This window comes from Lathamus discolor, chromosome 1, assembly GCF_037157495.1.
Source record: "Lathamus discolor isolate bLatDis1 chromosome 1, bLatDis1.hap1, whole genome shotgun sequence".
Taxonomy (NCBI): domain Eukaryota; kingdom Metazoa; phylum Chordata; class Aves; order Psittaciformes; family Psittacidae; genus Lathamus; species Lathamus discolor.
In genome coordinates, this window is record NC_088884.1 from 156,528,553 (window position 1) to 156,551,729 (window position 23,177).

Sequence of the window (23,177 nt, forward strand, 5' to 3'; positions counted from 1 at the left end):
CAACACGCACCACCTCCTTCCCCCAAAAGCCAGCTAACTTCATTTGTGCATGCTCAACCTGTCACCATTAGCTGCTCCTAAGATGGCCATTGGTAGGTGCAGATGTTGAGGAAGTATTAGTAAAAGCAAAAACGGAAGTAGGACACAGCACTGCACATCCCTTTCTGATGCTTAATTTCCCAGTCAGAGCTTGAAACTTCCCACCTCTGAGAACAATAAGGTGGTTGGTTAGGTGCTGAGCGAGAGGTACGGTTGTGTTAACTCTGATTAGGTTTTGAAACTATGGTGTGAATTGCTGCTGTTCCTTTTGGTGCCTCGTGCATGTGGGAATGTGGAGTCCCTTCATTTGTGAGGCTACTTACAATTGGATGCTTGGTATTTACTTGATACTTGGCTATAGAGGTACAGTAGACATTAAAACTACAACCACAGGTATCCAGTGTTACAGATACTAGTGCCTCACGCTTCATTTTACTCGATGCAGGAAAAGGCTGCTTAATTTCAGCTGTCTGCCATCTCAAGGCCTTGTGCTCAGTGTGTGACGGCAAGGTATGGTTTTAATTTAGCTATAATAATTCGGTTTGACTTGCCTCTCCTTTAATTTGGCATCATACAGTGGTGTGTAAAAAAAATAAATCTTAAACACATTTCTCCCCTCATTTGACTTATGTATAAAATAACTATGTCTATAGGGAGGTTTAAAATTAGGCAGGAAAAGCACACTAGGCCTTGTACCATGCTCTTTCCACTTAGTGCTGTGCTACAGCTCAACATCCCTAGGCTTCTCTGAGCATTGTAGTTGTGTCCCCCTCCTTTTCTTTTCTAAGATCCTTCCTGTTGGCAGCTGTCCTGAGACACGATGTTCTTGCTTAGCATTTTGATGTGGGGAAGCAGTCTGATAATTAAAGCCGGTTTGAGGCCACGAGCTGATTTGTAAGCTGTGACTTGCTCTGGAGTGTTGTCAGTCGATAAACGTGTAGCTCATATGCACAGAGCCATGCTGCACCTTGTGCCTTAAGTGCCATGTGAGAGGGACATACATGCTCCCGGGAGCCACCTGTGGGGGAGACTGACTGCATCCTCTTCAACCGCCTTTTGGTGAGTGGTTAAATTGTGGAAAATGATAGTTATCCTCCTGTTCCCCTGTGGGTGTAAACCCAGTGCAAGCCTGTAGCTGTTACACAGCTTTCCCTTGTTTAAATAAATGCCATTCTTTTTGACCTGCACTCTTAAGTCCTCAACAAATTACTTACAAGAGTACTGTGAATGGTGGTGCATGAAAGCACACCTATTGCAGCACTGCAGAGCGATGTCTGGGGGTTGGATTTGCTGTGTGCAAATTGCTTTGTGGTGTTTCACCGCCGGCGAGCACCAAAGTGTTACCGCACTCATGTCAGTGGTGGAGAGTCCTAATCCACCCTTGGGGTTTCAGTGGGCAGTATGTGTAAGTACATGTGTACTTCATGTAACTTCAAGTGGGAATTAAAACTGCTTGATACTGTAATAGCTCATCTTGCAATGGCACTTGCCTTATCCAACTGGGTCTGAGGTAACAAAGTCTTAAGTCTCCCTGCAGTGTAATCTAAGGAACTCAAGTGCCAGTAAGACAGATGGGCTTGAGAGGCCTAATTTAGGACTACTAAATTGCAGTGTGTGTATTTTAATGTGAGAAACAAATAGGTGGAAGTCGGGATGAATGAGGTGTTAAATAAGTTTATTAAAAGCATGGCTGATTATTTTTTGGTGGACTCTGTTTTCAAGTGTCTACAATGGTATTTCCATCACTTGTGTATTTACCGACAAGGCTCTGTGGTTCATCTGCCTGTATGAGGTAGGCAGTGTGTGATGCTGAGCTTGTGGTACGAGGCAATACCTCTCTTGCTGTTGCTTAACAGCATTTGGGAGGTAAATGTTAAATGACAATCAGTAGATGACAGAGCTAAAAATGGAAGACACCTGAAACAGAAATGACTTTTTTTGTAGATGTAAGAATTGTTCATATTTGTCTGACACTGATTTTGAAGGTTTAAAATACAGAAAACTGTTCTTTATAGATGAGGAGAACCTGAAAGCTGAAATGCTAAAATACAGGTTGGAATCCCCTTTTTATTTGCAGAGGAAAAGAAATCCATCCAAGAGCAAAAATGTGCTGTGAGGGATTTCAGCTGTTTCCATAATGTTTGGTTTCTGTTGCCTCAGATTCTTGCAAGGTCAGAGATCTTACTGCCTCTGGTCAAAGGATGGATAATTCTACACGTGTAAGTTTGAGATGGTCACCATCCAGGAAAGCAAATGGTATCCAGCTGCCATTGTGTTTCCTTGTGATGTTTTGGGAATTCCTGTATAGCTTGTAAATTCCTACTGGCATTTCTTGTGAAGCACTTCTCAAAACTTCTGCATGGTGCTGTTGCTTATGGCCAAGACCTCAGAAGGGCTGTTAAACCTTTCATGGCTGCTCTGAAATAAGAGCAGCTTAAGACAGTGGGATGGCTGAAGCCTGGGGAAAGCTGTGAGGACAAGCCTGGCTGCAGGGAGGACCCTGGAAAGAAACAAGGAGAGATGACGAGGGTGGTCAGATGTTGGTCCTGCAGCTGTCAGTACTGCAGAGCCTGATGCTATGGTTCCCCAGCAGTTAAAACAGATACCGGGTAGAGCTGCTGGTGTCCTTGTGCATTGCCCTGCACAAGCACTCCCCTGAATGCCTGCCTTGAGCCCATGAAGGAAAAGGACTGCTTGGAAACTGACCACTATGTTCTGGTGTTGTCTTCCTGGGCTGGTCTGCAGGCAGTTCAGGCGCCTGGATGAGCGTGTGGTGGAGTAGCACTGGGGTCATGGTGTCACAGCTCACATGCCTCTGACAGCTCATGCTCGCTCTGCAGCAGGAGAACAATATGGGAACAGGCACTAATGTACCACAGGGCTTTTGTTTCTTCTGCAGTAAAATGTGACTCTGGGACCATCATCAGTCTGCCTGCTTCTGCTGTGAGATACACCCCTGAGGGGACAGCACACAGGCAGTCTGGCCAGCCACCAGCTGTTAAGGCTCTGGTCAGCTGTCCTGCACTGGCATTGTCCAGGATGCTTTACAGGGTCATTCCAGCCCAAAGCAAGCCTTGGGAGTTGCTGTCATTTGCCTGTCTTAGCTGCTGCTGCTGGCTTATGGCAATACATGAGCCACCCCAGCTCACCCTGTGGTGGGAACTGGAGCTCCGTGAACATCAAAGTTGGCTTGGAGGCATTTTGAGAGTGAAGAAATGTTGATGTTGTCCAGTGCTCGTAATACAGGACAGGCAGCTGTCACTGCACTCAGCAGGGAGCTACTGGAGCGATGGGGAAAAGAGGCCGAGGGGAAGAAAGCAATAAGGGAAGCAAGGTCTGCCAAGCATCCCCTCTCTTAGGAATCAGCAGCTTCTCTCTCACAGACCAGCCGGTATTCACCTGTCCCCAGCTTCCATCCCAGCCAGCTTTCTCTGCACTGCTGCCAAGAGGCTTACCTGGCCAAAACCACATAGATCTGTGGTGCTGCAGGTACTTCCCTTAACTTCTGTTTGCTGAAAGATGTAGGCATAAGTTCTGGTTTGATGCATGTGTTCTAAAACATGAACAAGCCACAAAGTTTGGATGGCAAAAGGGCAAAGATAGTGTGGAGACTTGGCTCAGCAAGTGGGCTGAAGCGGCACTAAGTGAAAGTAAATGCACAGCGAATGCTGCAGTGTGCATTTATATATGGTGAAATAGAGAACTTAAATATTTTTCTGGGTGATAAAATGCACAAAGCACTGAAATGGCGAGCTGTGAAACAGGCAGCAGAGGTTTTATTCTGTCTTGATTAGCATTAAGAGCAGCAGCAGGCATTTCTGAGCCTTGTTCACAAGAACACTTGCAGATGACCAAGTTCACGGCTGCACTGACTCTGAAAGCTAGTGATGGATGCTAAGATAAACTTGCAGCTATTGCCTTTGTAGGCAGCTGATGTCTTGTGTTTGGATACTTCAGAGATACCCCACGAGCAGCAGCTACCTGGCTGCTAAAGCTGTCGGGCTGGTTTCAATTCAGCAAAAGAGATGCATCAAAAATACTCAGCACACTGAAAATGCATATGGAGAGTGAAACTCCTAGTTAATACTGAAGTAAATACAGCAGGTGGTTGCACTGATTGTAGGGCTGTTGCATTTAATTCCCAAACAGTCACTGCAATTAAGCACTCACAGCTTTTTCTCCCTGTTAGTTGCCGCTGCTCAGTTTAGTTGCAAAGGCCATGTGGAACAAACCTGGGATGAATCCTGACCTGCAGCACAAACTGCAGAATCTTGTTCTTACTATGGAAAAACAACGGCATCTATGACAGAACACTGCTGTTCAGCTTATCTTTTCTGGGATAATAAAAAGCCAAAAGCTTTGCTGTAAGGGCACTACTGGATGCTCAGGTTTGACTCCGAGGCACTCAGCTGTGGGCAAGCAATTCACACATCTCAGAGCAGTCGGCACACTGGGTGCCTTGCTATGGTACAGTGCTTTAATACCAACAGGTTTTCTTTCCTTTTCACTAAAGCAGATTTGTTGTGTAGCTGCAATGGACTGTGCAACTCAAGTATAAGCTAGAGCCTCTTTTGGGAAAAAAAATGCATTTAGGTATCTTTTGTAGATTAGAAAGTATTGAAAGTGTTTCTGATTGAACTAAATATAGAAGAGACAGGATTTTATACTTCAGTGGAGTGTTGTTATCTTCCATCATGTTTAATATTTTGCTGAAAATATGCTAAATTCTGTCTGGACCATTAACAGGTTTCTTTAGAACCATTTTTATATGATTGAATTTCTGTGATTTTTTAAGATGGAAGTTTATATATAATCTCTTTAAATGCGCTTGTAAACAAATGTCTCTTATTTAGTACAGAATCATCTCTGGTAGCATATGAAAAGTATTGTAGAGCTGTAAATGTCATGACACCTTGAAAAGCATTAGCTTAAGGAGGAGTGAGGCAAGTGTGAGTACCAACTTCTACTAAGTAGTGGGGGATATAAGTATGTATTTACCTATGTTGTATGTATGGCCATGATACCCACGAACATACAAAACAATATGAACACATCTTTTCAGTACCATTGAAGCCACTTGCAGCCAAATTCTGTCATTGTTCAAGAGTGTGACTGTGCACAAAATAAAATAAAAATAAAATAAAATAAAATAAAATAAAAAGAACTGAAGCCCTTAAGAGATGCTGCTTCACTGTGCCAAGCTGTAGTAAGAAAGGGTTGGTATTGGAGTTGGAAGGCAGAGTTCCGCTCTCTGATTTTACCTTGGTGCAGGTGAATCCCCACAGTCACAGTGGGGAATCTGTTGCTGCTGGTCTGCATTTCTTAAAGACTCAGACATAACGAGAAGTTTATGAATAATGATGCTGTCTGCGTTCGTGTCACAAGAGGATCCTGAGCTGCTGTGTTTGCTGATTCTCTCTAAAACTTGAGTGCTCCCTGTACACAGGTATTTGCATTTCATAAATGAAACTGTGAAATATCTTCCTGTAGAAACATGAGCGTTTTGCTACTGCAGTTAGCTCACTTCTGTATTTTACACTGAATTTCATGTCTGTTAGGGAGATAAAATCACCTTTCTTTAGGGAGAGAACACAACCGTTAGTTAACTGCAGGGGCCTCTAACCCAGAGTTCTGTGCTCGGCCCAGGCTGCTTTGATTCACAGTGTAGCTGGACAACATTTTACTTCAGAAGTGAATTTTTGGTGCAGAGATTCTTCTCTGACTTTATCCTATGGATGTTACTGAGCCAGATTACATAGGCAATGTGCAACAATAAAGAACCGCTCTAGATTTAAACCTTTGTGTATTAACTTCATTGCACAGCACCGTGACCAGGATAGGTTTGAATGTGGGTAAAAAATGTGAAGCACGAGAGAAGGAATCTGAAATGCTTTGGTAATTCTGTCCAGTCTGTAATAATATGTCTTCTCCTAGATTCATTACAGATGGGTTTATATTCTTTGAAGTGGGGATTAGCTTGTATTAAACTTGCACTGAATTTACCTTGCGGTAGGGTCAGAGGGTGTCTGGTTCTTGGACTGAAATGGTTAATGTACAGAAATGAGTAATTTTTAGGTTTTGAATCTATTTCACATAGAACTGTTGTTGTCACTAGTGTGGCTTGTGATGACTGCATTTTCAGTGTCATTGGAGTGTTTGATATACAGTGTCCATTTCTTTTCAGAGTATCACTAAGCCAAGTATATTTAACAGTTGATTCGAGAGTATGTCAACCAGTACGCAGAGCTGGTTCAGTAGAGTAAATTTGGGGCATATGAAATAGAGACATGTTCAGCCATGTAAGCAGTTCTAGCATTAGAGCATCTTGTAGAAAGCACAGTTAGGGCCATCTTGTGAGGCGGGCATTGTTTCGTGCCCATATATGCGTTGGTGATGCCCTATGGAGTGAGAGGTATGTTGGGCTGTGGGTGTTGAAGCAACAGCACCCAACTTAACTCAGCCAACTTCAGCTAGAGCCAGCATGAAGGGAAATTCAGAGCATGCAGTATGGCAATATGGACATTTAGTGCCTTTCTGTCTGTTTCTTTGCCACCCAGCAGCTGGAGATGATGCAGCTCTGAGATGTCTCCCAGTGTGGCCAGGACTGCTCTGTGTCTTGACCAGGCAATCTACTAGTAGGAGGGAATGGGTGCGGAGCAAAGCTGTTCTGGGGCTTCCCATGGGATGACAAACTTTGCTGATAGAGTTGCTCCTTCTCTTCTACAGCCAGCTTTGGGCCAACAGAATGGGTACACCTTAAGGTCCTTTCCAACCCTAACCATTCTGTGATGCTGTGTGAGAGTCATTTTGGGAGATCTGTTGGGGCTGTGAACTGGGGCTGTGAACGTCACCTTGAGGATGTGCAAGGTGAACACTTGTCATGAATTCAACTTCTCTCTAGTGAGTTTTACATTCTTGTCCGCAGTTGCTGAGAAACAGATGAGCATGGCCCTTTTGATGCTTTCCATAAATGATCTCTGGCAGTCAGCAGCACAGTGTCAGAAGTGAGGCTCTTGTTTATGCCTTTGGGTGCAGCTTCAAGGAAATGCCTACCCTGTGCTACCTCCCATAAACACATGGAAGGCTGTCCCAGCTTTGTCTGCACGGTTTGCCCAGCCAGGGTTGCAGGGTTCACACTCATGTTTCACTTGAATGTGAAGCTGTCACCCCATATCACGAGTGTCCATGGCCATTTAATTTTGCCAGGACCTACTTGAAACATGCCATGCTAAGACTAAGCAGCTTGTTTTGGATGTGCACTCTGCCTTTCCAGCCGGCTTTGCACAGATCAGTGGCCTCCAAATAAAGTCTCTAGATTTATACTTGAATGGTTTAGGAACCTTAGTTACTGTCAAAAAGCTGTTCAGCTATTGCCTGAACAACTGTCTGCTGTCTGACTAGCTGCAGGCCACTTCTGTCTGCTGTGCTGGACCTAAAAAACCCTTAGAGAAGGACTGTGGAAGGACTACATGTGGATCAGGTCACTCCACAACCTACCAGCACCAGATCAATCAGACTGCCACAGATTTAAGTCACACAATTGGGGGTGCTTTGCTGTTACATGCATGGGAGCAATTTTGGTTTCTGTGTTCATAGAAGTGTTGATTGGAGTGAATGTCTATGGCTTTGTCTGGGTAAGCGCTGAAAAACCTCCAAGGACTGCACTTCCACAGCCCTTATGGGCAACCTATTCTGGTTGTGCACCACTGCCCTAGTAAAAAAATTCCTTCTGAATGTCCGTCCTGAACCTCCCAATTCACAGCCATTGCCTCTTGTTCTATTATTTCTATTATTTGGCCCCACTAAGAAGTATTTTGTTCCCATTGCAACACCCATCGAGTAGTTGTAGGAATTTCTTGGAATGGTTGTAGTTTCCTTGGAATGAAGATTATCCAGTGTGAACAATAGGGGTTTTTGTTTCTTCTTCTTCCCCTCTGCATCTTAGTATTGCATTTCTTGGTGCGCTGAAATGGATTTGCATTTGGGATTTCATACATATGGAGAAGCTTATTGACCATTATTTAATAAACTCATTTAACACAGTTTCAAAATTGGTTAGGGTCAAAGAGCTTAATTTACTTTCGCATGGCAGCCTTTTCTGGGGGAAGTGGTGAACCGTAGCTCACTGGCTCGCACTGCTCCTGCCTTTTCATAGCCAAGCACTGGAGCAAACTGGAGTTTCTGAGGACTTAAATGAACTTCTAATGGATGCCTCGTACTACAGGGAAGTTCCTAACACCTAAGTTGCTGCTTTGCCCATCACGCTGTGGGACTCTAGGCTTCCTTTTGCTCTTGGTTCTCAAACATGTGCCAGTATTGCCCATTAGGGTTTATGTGGATTCAAAACTGGATCAGGGCATTTCCAGCTGGTGGTCATTGCGTTAGTAGTCAGCAAGATGCTTTCTGCTTTATATGAATGGAGTGAACCACCCGACTGCTCCTAGACATGGCCACTGCTGTGGAACACTGACCCAATCTGTGGGCGTAGTTATTCATTTTTATGCATTAGAAGAGCTGTAATGCAGATTTATAGGACCGTGTGAGCTTACTAATGGAGAAACAGTGAACTCTTGAGCATCTGAAACCCCTTCATCATCTGGCACAAAGGAAAACAGGGTAGATCAGAGACAGGTCATGCATGCACCTCTTTCTGTGCGTGGGGCTGTCCCTGAAACAGCTGCAGGCTTGAGGATTCAGATTTTGGATGGCTGTTTTACTTAGATGCTGACTTTCCCTGGTAAATGCAGCACCAGTGACGAGGGGGATGTTTCTGTGCATCCACATAAGGTAAGTGCCCACTTCTCCAGGCACCGGTGTCCTGACCTGACACCATCCTTGTGTGGGTGAAGGTGTAACAGGCAGGTTTTGAACCTAATTACCCAACTTCAACCACACTTCATGCACTGAGATTGTTGCCCTGTTGCTCTGAGACCAGGCTGCTGGGATGGTTTTTTCTTGCATGTTTTCTAGATGGAATTTAAGGCATGAGCTGCAAAACACAAAAGTGGCTCCAGCCACGATCACCTCTGTGAGTGCCTTTCCCTCCTCCAGTGGGCAGCTGAGGAAAAGCAAAAGCTGTCAGGTCCCTGCAGAAAAAAGAGAGAAATTAAAGCTGGCAGAATCTGTATGCGACAACTTATCTGCTATGGAGCTGGAGCCCCGTGTTCCTGCTGGTGTGATCTGTTAACACAACATGCCTGGAATGTTTTCTTACATTCTTACACTTCTTTTGCGATGTGCTAAATGAAAGACGTGGGGATATTTACTCCAGCTCCACAGGAATTGTGTGGGCTGGTTTTCTGCTTTTTGCATTCACAATCTATGCCATCGATCATGCTGCTTGTTGTGTTCAACATATGAATCAGCCACATAAACATGCCTGCACTTACATAAAGAGCTGCATTAAAGCTGGTGATTTATAATCTTTAATGGATTTATAGGTGCTGAGTAATTAAATGTAAGCTCCCATTAAAAACAAACATGAAGTTAGAGCAGGTCTTTTAGCAAGTGTGTTTATTACATTTAGTGCTATCAATTGCTAGGGCTTAGAATGCCTTAAAACAGTGTTTTAATACCATGCTTTTCAGTTCCTCTCACTGGTCAGTTAAAATGCTTTCCTTGGTGTCAGTCCTGTGATGTCCTGGTTTACCTGGTTGGCAGGTAACATAAAAGAATTAGTGCTTTAAAACTACTCACAGCCTGTGCCCTCTGCACCCTGGTGATGATTCTGTTAACTTCCCAGTTAATGGTGAGGAAGTGCACTAACTCCCTACGTTCTCCCTGCAGCAGGCAGACTTTCTTCAAACAGCAATAGAGGCAGAGAAGTTGAGTATGTAGTCCAGTTTCATTAACGTTCTCCAGGATTAATATTAAGTAGATCTCAGATCAACAGTTCTGTTTATTCCTCACTAGACTTTTAATTACTCCAAGTATATTGTTCATTCCATTTCCATGTATTTAACTCTCTGTTTACTGCTTGGGTACTATTCTTGTCCTCTTCTCTGCCACATCCTCCTTTATCTTCAGTCCCCACTCTCTTGTCAGCTGTCTAAATACAGTTGCATCCAAGTTGTGCTGAGTGACGCAGATGATTGCGTGTGTCTTTAGAGGCCATTTAAAAACCAAAAGATTATTTCCATTTAGTCCTGGAGCAAGTTTTTGTATTTAAACCCAAATCAGCCAGGTGGTTGTTGGGTGCTACAGCCCCAGAAACAAACATTCATCTGATTAGGGTTTTCTGTATATTCCCTACTATATATATTCCCTACTAATATATACTATATTCCCTACTTCAGGCATTTTGCTGTTTTAAAGCTCAGTGTCCCAGTAGCAGCCACAAGGCACCTGTGAACTGATGGGGCTGGTTTTGTGCATATTTACCCCAGTCTTTGTGGCTGTTGTTTCAGTAACAGCATTTAGCTGGTGAAGTTTAGAGTCTTGCAGTTAAAAACAAACCACAGGCCTGAACCAAAAGTCTGTCATCAGTTTTCTCTTGAGAATCACGTTTTCACCAGTATTTCCTTTTCTCCCGAGTGGATTGAAGAAAGAATTAGTGATTTTATGGAACTGCTCTTTGGTGTCCTACCTAATACATTCCTGATTTATAGGCAGCCAGAACTAAACGTGTGAGTGTGTAGTCATTACTGTATTTTAATTAGATTTTATTTTGCTTTGGGTTTTTTCCCCATTAATTCTCAAGTGGTTGTCACATTACACTAATCATTGCAATTACACACGTGTAACTTGTCACTCAGTGCATATTAAATCCTCTGCATTTCAAACCGTGCTGCTGGATTCTGGTTCTGAACTGGTTGTTCAACAGAAGGTTCATTTTTGAGTAGAAGCATTAAATTTCCTGCAAAGTGTGTTTCTTCCATGCAGCATCGAGCCGATTTGAACAAGGTGATTGTTCATCTCACACTTGTGATCTACTTCTCTTATTATTAGCTTTGTGGGGGATATTGGTATGCTCCAGGTCATTGCTTTGTTCAGTCTGTAACAGGCTGGAAGAAAGGAAGGTATCAGACACATTGCTCATATAAGCGCTTCCGCATCCATTTCTATCCCATTGCAAAATGGTATGGATCAGTGTATTACAACCAGGAGAGAGTTTCTTCTGGATTTAGGTGTAGAGATGCTCACACAGTGTTGTTTGGTTTGCCATTGCCTTGCTTTGGGTAGTTGAAGCAACTGTTTCACAGACTGCTGTATTGCCAGCATCCTTCTCAAAGACAGTCAAAGTTTGGGAACCAAGCATCTGTAGAAATAACCACTTTGCTGATGCTCTTTTTACTGATAGATTTAATGTCATTAGTAAAGGAGAGATTGTTGAGAGCAGCAGTAGTGATACTTGCAAGGGAGTAACAGAGAAAGCAGGACCCAAAATGGCTGGATGTGTTTTCTCTTGTGTGTTGCTAATAAAGGTTTTCATGGCTGTACAGTGAGAGACGCAGCGTCTCCTCGTTGGGGAGGAAATGTGGGTCAGGATGGGAGGAGAAGGGGCATTAGGACCTCCCTGTTACAATGCATTGATTAACCATGTCTGGAAGCAGCAGTGAGTTGTGCAGAGCTGCATGCATGCCCTTGTCTTGTGTACCAGGAGTGTGTCCTATCTTGTTGGGAAGGGCTAATGAGTGAGAGGGGAAATTTGGGTCCACAGCCCCCCTGCTCCCTCTCACAGCTTCATCTCTGCTGGCAAAAATCACTGTTGGGGTGAAGTCCCAGTTCTCCTTCCTTACCCAGCCATAGGCCCAGTGTGCAGCCTTGCCTGGATTGCTCACATCTCCCCCTTCGTTAAGATGGGACTACCTAGACTGAGCAAACAGCTTTGCAGTATAGATATGAACCTGCTGTCTGCATGTGCTAAGCAGTGTTAACTGCATTTCAAGTGACCTTTAGGTCTGAAGCTTTGCCAAAGGGAGGGGAAAGGAAGCCACCATTGAATCGAATTGTGCACAGAGCTCCTGCAAACAGATGGTGTTTGCATATAGGATATGCTGTTCGGGTGCAACTGCACTACAATGCTCTTCATTTTTAATCATTTCAGGCGGGCTAAACTCCGGCTATATTTGGAACAGCTAAAACAGCTCGTGCCGCTCGGGCCGGACAGCACCAGGCACACCACTCTAAGTCTGTTGAAAAGAGCCAAGATGCATATCAAGGTAAAAGCATTCATTCATCCTTTGATTTCTTTTAAAGCAGAATCTTCCAGAATCCATAGAGAGGAAACTAATTTTCACACAAATCCATATCCATATGTCTGATCTTCTGGGTATATTGGCCTTTATTAGTTGCAAGGATTTCAGGCACAGCATCAAGAGTTTGCAATTTACCTGCAGTCTCAAGATGTATAAAACAGTGATTTATGTGATTTCTGCTTAGTTGCTAATAGTTTACATTCAATTTAATATATATATATCAGAGCTGTTCTTTGATTAATATATTTATTTTCAAGAACTAAGTAAAGTAGCATTTTGTACTGCACTGATTCCAATGTAAAAAGCCAGATCTATTCATGATCAAAAAATCTAATGGAGTCAAAAGGATTATAGCTATTAGGAAGCCTTATCCCTATCCCACATTTTAATGACCAGATCCTGGAGCATTTGGTAGTCATTTAAAAGAAACCAAAATGAAATCCACTCTTCTGTTTGTTGCCTCTCCCTTGCATGGGTGGAACAAGAGTAGAATAAAACCCAAAATCTCACCTGTAATCTAGCAGCAGCACAGGTTATACACCGGCACAGGTAAGTTCAAAGGGAATTATTCCTCAGGCCTCCTCTCTTAAAGACACCTTCACTCCCATTTCACTGTCATCCTCTTCAGGAGAGCAGGGTTCTATGCAGAAATCAGACAAACAAGTATTCAAATGTACAAGTTAAAGAACAGGTTTTTGCTGCCGTGTGCAAGGCTGGCATCTTTTCAGTGTTATGGGGAAACAGGTCAAGAGAAGTGCCAGGAGAGGTGAAACACTGCCGGTGATCATGGGAGTATTTTGGAGATCAGCCTGCGGTTGCACTGCGCTGAGATCCACTGCAGTTGCAGAAACGGGTGTGATTCAGATGAAGAATTAAAGATTAATTTAAGCAAAACCTTTCTTGTGAACAACTTTACCGAGCCCTCAGAAGCAGATTGACTCCAGCTGGGCAAGCCCTGGTTTTACCATTTGAGATTTCAGCCTCTTGTTTATAATGGAGGCTAACATGCGTGAAAGGCACTGCATGTGGGTTTTGTCTCGAGCTGTCCCCCTGTCACGGGCTTATGCATACAAATTGAAGAACTGTTTTTACAAGTGGCAAGTGTGAGAGATTAGCCATGTAGTCACCCTGTCAGCTGCTGATAAAAACAGCTAGGAGCAGATTCCGTCCAAGTCCATCGTGCTCGGTACAAAGTACTTGTTCTTCTGAAAACTGAGGCTGAAGTTTAACCTTCTCTTTGAGATTTTAACTGAACCTACCCTAACTGGGGTGCCACTTAATTGCTCCCGTTCATCAGGCAAGCTGCCTCCCCGCTGCATCACCAGAGCATGCCAATGCCTCTCTGCCATTTTCAGATACAGTCATTAGCTTTTCACACATTCACCTTCCCCATATATTGCAGCTTGCCCTGAAGAATCAGATGGTTTCGAGTCTCCTGGATCTGAATCACTGAGTTCATTCCTAAAATAGTTGTTAAAGTTTGGGATTGCAGCCAGGAAAATACAGGGAAAAGGAAATCTGATCAATTGGGCACAGTTGGTTTGGTGCGTACGTGGATGTACCAACCCTTTTTCTTATTGTGTAGCCACGTACGATGTGTATCTACAGAGTGTATTGCCTGGGAGGGGGCTTAACACGAGGCTGCAGAAGTTAGATTTCATTCAGCCAGGAAACTGCTCAATTCAATAGTGTCAATTGGGTTTTTTTTCCAAAGATAAATACTTTCGCTCTGGGGCTGGCACTGGAACAGCCAGATCTCTGAAATGGGTTTGATTGTGGTTTGCTGTGCGCTGTGTCCCCCTGCTCTGCTCAGGAAACCCAGCAGAGGTTCACTCAGCAGGGAGGGACTGGCAGCAGCTGTGCTCACTCCCCACACATCTCCTAAATCTGACTGTCCTGTAAACACAGCTCAAGCAGATACAGGGTCTTTCTTACAAGTGCTTTTGCTGCTACAACTTGTAATTTACTTCATTGGTTACGTAATTCTGTTAAATGATATGAGGCATTTTGATTTCTGTGTCCTTCTTGCTCTTGATCCCATCACACTCGTTACGCTTTCTTCACTAATTATATAGTAATTTCTTTTAAATGGCGATCAGTGATTTGGAAGAGGGTTCAGCTGAAATCTTGAAACACACTATTTCTGTTACTGCATTTGGACCAACAGTGCAGCACATCTTACCAGGTGTGAAATACTCTATTTCCATAACTAATACTGTCTTTTACTCAAGCAGAGGGGAGATTTTAGGTACATGTGTGGAAGGAACCTTTCACAGGCTGTTTGCTGAGAAGTTTTTTGGATTAATACCACTGATTTTGTAGGACATTATCACCGAATTACCGTATTTGCTGTGCTGCAGTTCAAGGAGGGAAAAAAACCAGGCAAGAATAAAGAGAATTGTTTGTAAATTCCTCCTACTGTATATAATTAATACTGCCTATTGTTAATGAAGCTTTTTAAATGTTAAAAATTTCCATGGCCTGCGGTAGGAGGGAGAGCATTCGGGAGGCTGCAGTGATTCCTGCATGGTGATAAGCCTCTTATGTCACCTACAGAGGCGTTATGTTCTGACTGAAACCTGAGCTACACTCCAGTTATCAGAGATGGTGCCAGCTTTGCCTAACAAAGTGATTTAAAGATTCCCCACAACCAAGGCAACAATGATATGGTCTTAGCTGAGGAGTGGGTGCTGGTGGCAAGAGAATCGCTGAGGGATTTTGGGGTTCTTTTTCCCCATATATTCATGTATCTTATTCATGTATCAGCTCTGGCCCAGCTTGCTTAAATTGTACTGACCTCTATAACATTAGAATTAAAAAAAAAAAAAAAATTAATTTAAATTTTGAGTTAATGAAAACATTTAAACTGCTTTAAAATTACTGCCAGGTTGTACATAGTCTTAGGCGATACGGTCTGGAGTGAGGCATCCCAGCCCATGGCAGGGGGCTGGGACTAGATGGTCCTTTCTAACCCAAACCATTCTATGATTCCATGATTCTATGCTACTGTTCATGAGCAGATTTTCAGTTACCTGTGAGCTCACTGGCTTTCTTTTCCCTTTCAGAAATTGGAAGAACAGGACCGAAAAGCTCTCAATATTAAAGAACAATTACAGCGGGAGCACCGCTACCTCAAGCGCCGGTTGGAGCAGCTATCCGTGCAGGGCATGGAGCGCATCCGCACTGACAGTATGGGATCAACAATATCCACTGACTCTGAACAAGGTAATTGAACGAGGGCTTCCCAAAGGGACTTGCAGGAGCTGACAGGAAAAGGGAAGCAAGAAAAGCATTTAGAACTAAATCCAAGGTGTCAGCAAAACCCTGACAAAATAGTTGCATTGTGTGATCTGCAGGATAAAAACCTACTGCATCTCTTTTACATGCTTTGGTAAATGTTTTCTTTTTCTAAGCAGTTGTGAAGCATTAGTACTGCTTGGATTTTAAAGCTGGCTACACTGCATGTGGGTTTGCCAGTTTTTTGAACAATTACCATTTAATGTTCTGAATTTTTAGGGTAATTATTACTAAGGCTGGAATAGTATCTTCTTGGGGAAAAAAAGAGATCTTAATGGTCTTAATTCATTTGTGTGAATAAATGAATTCCACATCATTTATTGTGAAACTTCAAAGTATTTTCTCTGTATCAATCACCAAGTGTTTCTACATTTGGTTCTCACTGAGGACAGAGCTCTTCAAGCTGCCTGTCACCATCCCTTATTTCATGATGTGAAGTGTTTCTGTGCCTGAGCACCAGCGCAGGCTGACTGTGTCTAACTGCCAGTGACACCTGCATTGGTTGGAGTTACCATGAGCTGCAGTGCCACAGCCTTGGAGGGTTGGGGTGTTTTATAATCAGTGTGAGTGCACAGGTTGGAACAGTTCTGGGACAGCATCTGGTACTGATGCCATGCAGTATATTTATGTGGATGAGGACAGAAGGGATTTTAATTCTCTGGTGGACAACATCATCCTTTCCCCGGGAATTACTGTTCCAGTTTTCTGTTAATTACAGAAAATGAAGTACAATTCAGGTTTCACCTGAACACTGATTGACACTGGCCCGTGATTACTTGCTACAGCTGCTGCCTTTCTGAAAATGTGCCTTCTTGTGTTCTCTTTAGAAGTAGACATTGAAGGAATGGAGTTTACTCCAGGTGAAATGGACAGTATTGGAAGTGCCAGTGATGCTGAAGACCACTACAGTTTGCAAAGCGGTTCGAGTGACGGAGGCTACACACATTCCCGCAGACTGAATGCCAGGCTCTCATAGTGCCTGAGTTCCCCGCTCAACTCAGGACCATCTGACTGAAGCACTTATATGAATATTCCAGAGTTGTCAACTGCCACTCTTCCAGGAAACCCCAACCACAGTACTCTGACATGGAGGTTTCTTAACCCACGGTTCCCTGCACTGTAACCACAATATTAGATATTGTAAATCATGGGTTTGCTGCAGAGAACTGTGGTTAGGTACAGTTGTGACTTAAAGCTAGCTTGATGTAGCCATACTGCAAATTAAAGAAAATAAATTATGTCATTCCATTCAAGAAGTATTAAATTCAACCTGTTGGAAGCATGGCGTGAGGGAGTTTGACAGTTATTTTGAGTTTTGCAGAAACCATTTTCAAACATGGAAGAATAAATGGAATCTACAATGTGTCAATGATTCAGAGAAACGAAACCCTAAAACTACTTTTTGTGGTATTTTTTCATGATGAAAACAAAACCCAAACCCACAACATTCTGAAGGCTGTAGCGGGCTCTGTAGAGTAAATTCAGCAGCTGCTGTTTGGGTGAAGAAGGCAGATAAATCTTCAAATCTCAGATGATCTTTAGGAAAGGTCATATTTACAAGTCACTACTGTACTTCAAAACGGGGAAAAGCCAGCTCTAATAATGACTTCATGTGGGATGATCTCAACTTTCTTCTGCTTTTTTTGTATTCAGTATCCAACCAGCAGCAAATCATTCTGTCCACGTTAACGGGAGCAGCAGAAAGCAGGCTGCAGTTTCAGCCTGTTACCGTGGAAGGGATGAAACTGAAGCATTTCAGTGGTTTTTTGGGTTGTTTTTCCATTTCTTTGTCTGAAGAATACAGAACTCAAGTGATCCAGTTTGCAATAGTTAATCTTTCCTTGCAAGGAAATGAAATCTCTGTTGGCTTGTATTTTCTTTTCTCCTATTTACTCATGTCAGTACATCTTTATGGAAGACATGGCTTAAAAATTACAGTATTCAGCTAGAAGATAATTAATTTTTTTTCTTTTGCACACTATAATTGCATTTTCTATTCTTAAAAAAAGTGCAAAAAAATGAAAATGTATGCTGTAAAACAGCAAAGTTTATTTAGTACTCATCAAGCTGTTCAGAACATATTTACCCAACTTGTAGCAATACTATGAAGCTGTATTTTAATACAACTTCTGCTTAGTGAAGTCATTAGAGCTTGGCTTGCCGGGTAATTAAAAAAAACGGACCAGTCTTTGCATTATCTGTTTAAAGAAGGTCTTTTAAAAAAAAAACAAAAAAAAAAAAAAAAGAAGAAAAAAAAAGAAAAAAAAACCCTAAGAAAAAAAAAAAAAGAAAAAAGCTATAAACACTTTTAGGGAAGTGATTTTAGCAAGTGTAGTCTATATTTCCTGTAAGAGATTTTGTATTATATTTTCCTAAATGTTCTCATTTACTTGTATAGGGAGGGGAATGGTACAGACCCAGACCAGAGTCTCAGGGACTCTTCACCTTTGTCATATTGTGCCTTGGTGACCATTTATGTATGCCTCTCCTTCTCATTGTTTAAAGGACAACTAAGCTTTGTTTCAAGACCCTCTGTTGGAATGGTCAGTTGTCCACCTTCTTACGGCTGAAGCACAGAGGTGCGTTCATATGTCCACCCTCTCACAACTGATTCAGTGTGGCTTTAAGTAAAATCATACCATTAGGTTTTGGTGCGAGGGTTAATTGTCTTTGTATCAGCCCTCCCTTGGATTCGCCAGCATCCGAATCTGTATTTTGTTAGCTTATGGAGTCAGGGTCTCTGTGAGACCAGTGCTTGGTGGCTGGGGAAACACAAATGTACTGTGTAAGGCTATGGGATGTCCAGGAGTGGTGCCATTTTTAGCATTCGGATACAAGACCTCATGACAGACTGACCATAACGATCAAAAACAAAGGTTCAGTTGTTCTTTCAACATCTGACATACGTGTCCTCCCTTTGGCTCTTACAACACGGAGTAGAAATACGAATCCATTTTGTGGCAGCTTACCGATCCTTGTTTGCACTCTCGCTTACTGCTTGGAACTTGCCAACAAGGAAAACGTATACATTTAATTTACATAACCTAATGGACGGCCACCCCTACTTTGGCTCTGGGGAGGAGCCTAAGGTTATAAACTCTGGCAGCTGAATAAGAAAACAATTAACCTTTTCTGTGATGCAGGTTTTGGTATTACGTTCTGTACACCTTGCATATTACTAAAATCCTCATTGTTGGGGAAAGCACACAGCAATATACTCATTGTGTGTAGCTGACAAGCAGCAGAAATTACTAGCTCCTCTGGTGCATATGTAACTAATTTCCAAATCATGGAAAAAAAAATAAAGTAAGAGTTTACTTTAACACACGACTGTTAACAGGAAAAAAAAAAGGCTAGTATATTGTTGCTGTTCATTTATTATATAATGAACACGTTCATGGATTGTAAAGTGTTTCCTTTCATGACAAGCAGCTCTTGCACAGAACCTCCTAATGAAAAGAGATTTGAACCTTACAGAAGGAAAAAAACGAGATTTTAAATTGAACATTATTGTACCTTAGGTCGACCTGAAATTTTCCTTTGAAAGATGAATGTGCTAACTTAATGAGTTCTTCCACGCTGGGTATCCATGGCTTTGTAGATCTTATATTTTCAATAAAAATTACTCGAATAATCTTGAGTGGAAATAAAAAGGGTTCATTTGTTTTTACTTGTTCAGTTATTGCAGTTGGGGCTGTTGCTGCCTTGAGCACAGCCAGTTCCAGGAGGTGTTTCAGACACAGCCCTTCTCCTTTGGCTCCGTCAGAAGCAGTCTGGTTGCAGGCAGTGCCATGGCTGTTCAAGCATGGGGTTTGGTGGCTGGACTGGGAGGCCTTGCCCCAGCCAACTCACAGCAGCAGCCAGGGCTCTGACATCCCTCCAGGAATGTGATTCTGTTGCTACACAGCAGCCAGTGCAGCACTACCTGGGGATGCAAATAGTACCCTAGTGCTGCTGGCCCTACTGAAGCTGGGAATTCCTGTGTATGCTCCATGCCTGCATGTGTCTGTGTGTAAGTGCACAACTGTGTGTAATAGGAACATGAGTGCAAAAAGCATCCTGCATGCTGCCAGGTTAAATACTGCCACCGCCTCGGCAGCTCTGTCCTTCTGCGTCATGATGGTGCTCTTTGTAGGTGGGGAGATGGTGCTGCTCAGCTGATCTATTTTCTCTGCAATTACCACATAGGAAATGAAGAAGCAGGGACAAGATTACAGGGCTGCCAGGTCTTTTCGTCTGTGGAAAGGGCTCTGGAGAGATGAAGTCATCCAGTTCTTTTTCTGGAGACACAGAGGTTTGGCCTCTTTCCTGGGGGAAGAGGAAAGGAAGGGCTTTCCCCTGTGGTACACTGGTGTCAGGAGGATACACGCCTCTTCATTGCTCTGGGGTTAGCTCTCCTCTAGCTCTGTGAGTGCACTCTGTCATCACAGAGAGGCAAAATAAAACCAAACCACCCTAAAACTTAGCTTTTCATGTACATTCCGCACTGCAGTTTGAAGGGTGAATCCTCCTCCCTGCCCAGCCTGTACTCCCCAGCCCACTGCAGCTCATTTGTCCATATCCAGAAAAGAGCAGCTGATCCTCTATTAACAGTGCTAACCAGAGACTGGTCCTGCATTGCCTTACACAAACCCCAAACTTGGTTCAGAGTGAGTTTCACCAGATAAAAGCAGAAACAGAAAGGCCCCCACATATCCATGGGAAGGGCAGTTTTTCATCTGGTATTTATAGATAAGTCTCTATCCTAATTTCTTAGTGTAGGATTTGGGATAGGAAAAAAGAATTAAGATCTAATATGACTTGTATCTAACTTAAAGAATTAAGACTTTGCCCTTAAGCACGGTTATTTTTGTTGACACAGATGAGTATGGGTTCAGCTAGACCACATGCAGCCTAACAACAGTTACTCCTCTTGATCTACAAACAAGTTACTGCCATAAACAGCACTGTTATGAGCATCTGGCTGTACCCTCTGTGTAACCCATGAACTGAAATGCCAGAAGAGAGCTTGAAATGGGAAGAGATGAAGCTGTGTGTGTGTGAGCTCCATGGGCAGGAGCTCTGCCTGGTTCCAGCCTTGGGGCCTCAACTCTTGCTTTCCCTGGGGACACCTGGCCATTGGTTGTGCACGGTAAGAGCCAGTAACAGCGCTGATATTTAATCCGCTAACTTGCACTCCCCAGAATGGCTGGGAGGAGAACTAAATCCCTTTAGCTACTCTTTAAGGAAGAGTTGTTCTCCCTACAAACATTAATGGGGCAGAAACATCAGTAATTAATTTCCTCTGCAGTGAAAGGAGCCAATTTGCTTAAGTGACTGCCTAAATGCACTAGTTAATGGGTAGCTGCAAAAGAGCCATCCAGGTGTGCTGGCACTACCTAGAGCTAAAACACAGGGGCTACAAGAAACAGAAAAGGCTGGAAACCATTGGGTCACTTTGGATTTTCTCTACCTGGAGTACTGTAAATCCATAGCAGTCAAGGATTCCTGGGAGGCACGTCCAGCCAGAGCTTCACCTGTGGGCAAAGCAGAGGGAAGGTGCTCCTGTTTCAGAATGTCTTTGTCCCTTTTGCACAAGAGGCATGAACCCTGGTTACACCATTTAGGTTAGTGAGAGTCTGTGCATTACAGCTTTTTAAGCAAGATTTTGGTGCATATGAAGCACTGGCAAGACAGCTTTCTGCTGTTCACCAGTCACACTGTTACCTGAAGGTGATAGTGAGGAGGTTCTGTGCCGGAGCCCCTGGGTCCCAGAGTCACACGAATGGTTGGTTCATTGCCCATCAGGTGTATTATACTGTACAGGTTCATTTGTATGCACGTGTGTGGTGCTATATTCTATAGCACACGCAGTATTGTGTTGTATCATTATCTCATCATAATATGCAGATTTTTATACCTTTTTGGGGTTGTTTTTAATTTTTCATCATTTGTTTTTTGTGTGTAGTATTTCTTCTCTTTGTAAGTCTTTGTGTAGAGGCTTCATGGCTGTTTCATAAGGAGCTCACAGAGTTTTAGCAATTCAAGTTACTAGTATGGTATGAGGGTTGGAGTGACGTATAAACTAAGGATCTTCTCCCTGTTGGCCCAGTGCAACCCCAATTGTCAGTAACATTACTTATCTCTAACCATAGGCACTGTATGAATTTCCACCATCACATTTCTGAAGACCAGAACCAACCTGTAAAACAAAGTGCAAACTGAAATGCGTTAGCGCCAGTTCTAAGTAATTATACTTGAAATCACTCCAGCTCTGTACAAGACATGGAAAAAGGCACTAAAAGGCAGCCTCCGAGTTCTGCATGTGTATTTTGTCAGATCTGACAGTCACGACACTGCTGACGTACAGCCAAAGATGAGCATTTTACTTTGTTACTAGGAGAGATGGGACAGAACTGAAATGTATTTGCAAGTCCCATCGCTGTACTCTCTGCTGTAGTGTGCGACATTCACCGGAGCCTCTTTCAGTGTGTCATATGTGCTGCACTTAACTACAGCAAAGTCTTTAAAATACAGGAATAGGAGCTTTAAGTTGAAATCATGGCAAGGAGCTCATTGATACGTTTATGTTTGATTCAAATAAGCTGAACTGCTGAATCAGGAAAAATCTTCATGCACAAAGCATAGAAAACTGTTACCACAGCTTTCTTTGCAATTACTGCTATCACAGTATCACAGAGTAAGTATTAAAATACAACTCAGCTCTTTACTAGGTTATTATAAATCAATCTCCAACAGCAAAAAAGGCTGTAAGAGACTCCTAGCAGTGCAGTATTTGGGGACAGCACCACTTTCCTCAGCACAATAAAGAACCGCAGAACCACATGGGGTATCACAATTACGATAATGTGGTGGCACTGTTTTTGTAAATCATGTACAATTTATAACCTATGCAGCTTCTTTTACGACATTTACAATGTCTTATGATTTGTTTATAGAAGTGTTTATAGATGTTTCCTCATTTTGCCAATAATGGATGTTTCAAATTTAGTATTAAACTTCCAGAAACTTGCCTTGCCTGTCAAAGTGAAACTGTTTTGTCAAGGCCTATCTAAATGGAAAGAAGCTTTAAATCCGGATTAAATTCATGATGCTATAAAGATCAGTTTCCTCTAACAGAAGCAATTTAAAGTGGCTGCAACAGCAAAGTTCTCAGTTATTATTATTCCTGAAGCTGTGAATTACCCTGTGTATTAAAGGACCATGGTGTGGCAAGAAGTGCATGACGATGGTGTGGTGGAGCTCTGGCCTTAGCGCTGCCAGGCGAGCTGGGTTTGGAAGAGCAAAGACTGCTGCTGGTAGGAGGCGGGTTTCCTATTGCCTGCTATGATGTTACAGTGCACAGGCTGAGAACACAGCCCCATGAAAGCCCCCCAGAATCCTGCTGTCCGGTGTCATCCCTGTGCAGAGCAACCTCTGCCGCACTGGGGAGGAGGGCTGACGGAAGAAGGAGCAGGCAGAGCAGAGGCAGGGAGTGAGCTGGTCCCATGCAGTCCCTGCCGAGGCCCCTGACAAGTCATGGTGTGCTTCCCCACAGAGGTTCAGTTTCTTGTGAACAAAACCCACTGCAGACAGCCTGGTTGAGCAGCTCCGCTGGGGGCTTTCATCCAAAATAGGGTCAGAAGAGTAAATAAACCATTTTCT

General features: G+C 43.1%; 1 protein-coding gene across 3 annotated transcripts in view; it reads left to right on the forward strand.

Moving 5' to 3' along the window:
• Positions 1-19,186, forward strand: part of MXD4 (MAX dimerization protein 4) — a 39,433-nt gene extending 20,247 nt beyond the window's left edge. For 2 of the 3 annotated variants that reach the window (XM_065660675.1, XM_065660682.1), the window contains exons 4-7: positions 12,086-12,200; positions 14,559-14,618; positions 15,302-15,461; positions 16,361-19,186. In XM_065660675.1, the coding sequence (XP_065516747.1) occupies positions 12,086-12,200; positions 14,559-14,618; positions 15,302-15,461; positions 16,361-16,509 (484 nt within the window). In that variant the 3' untranslated portion in view covers positions 16,510-19,186. The remainder of the gene's footprint in view (positions 1-12,085; positions 12,201-14,558; positions 14,619-15,301; positions 15,462-16,360) is intronic. The other variant, XM_065660692.1, reaches the window with a different exon arrangement.
• Positions 19,187-23,177: the final 3,991 nt, after the last annotated feature.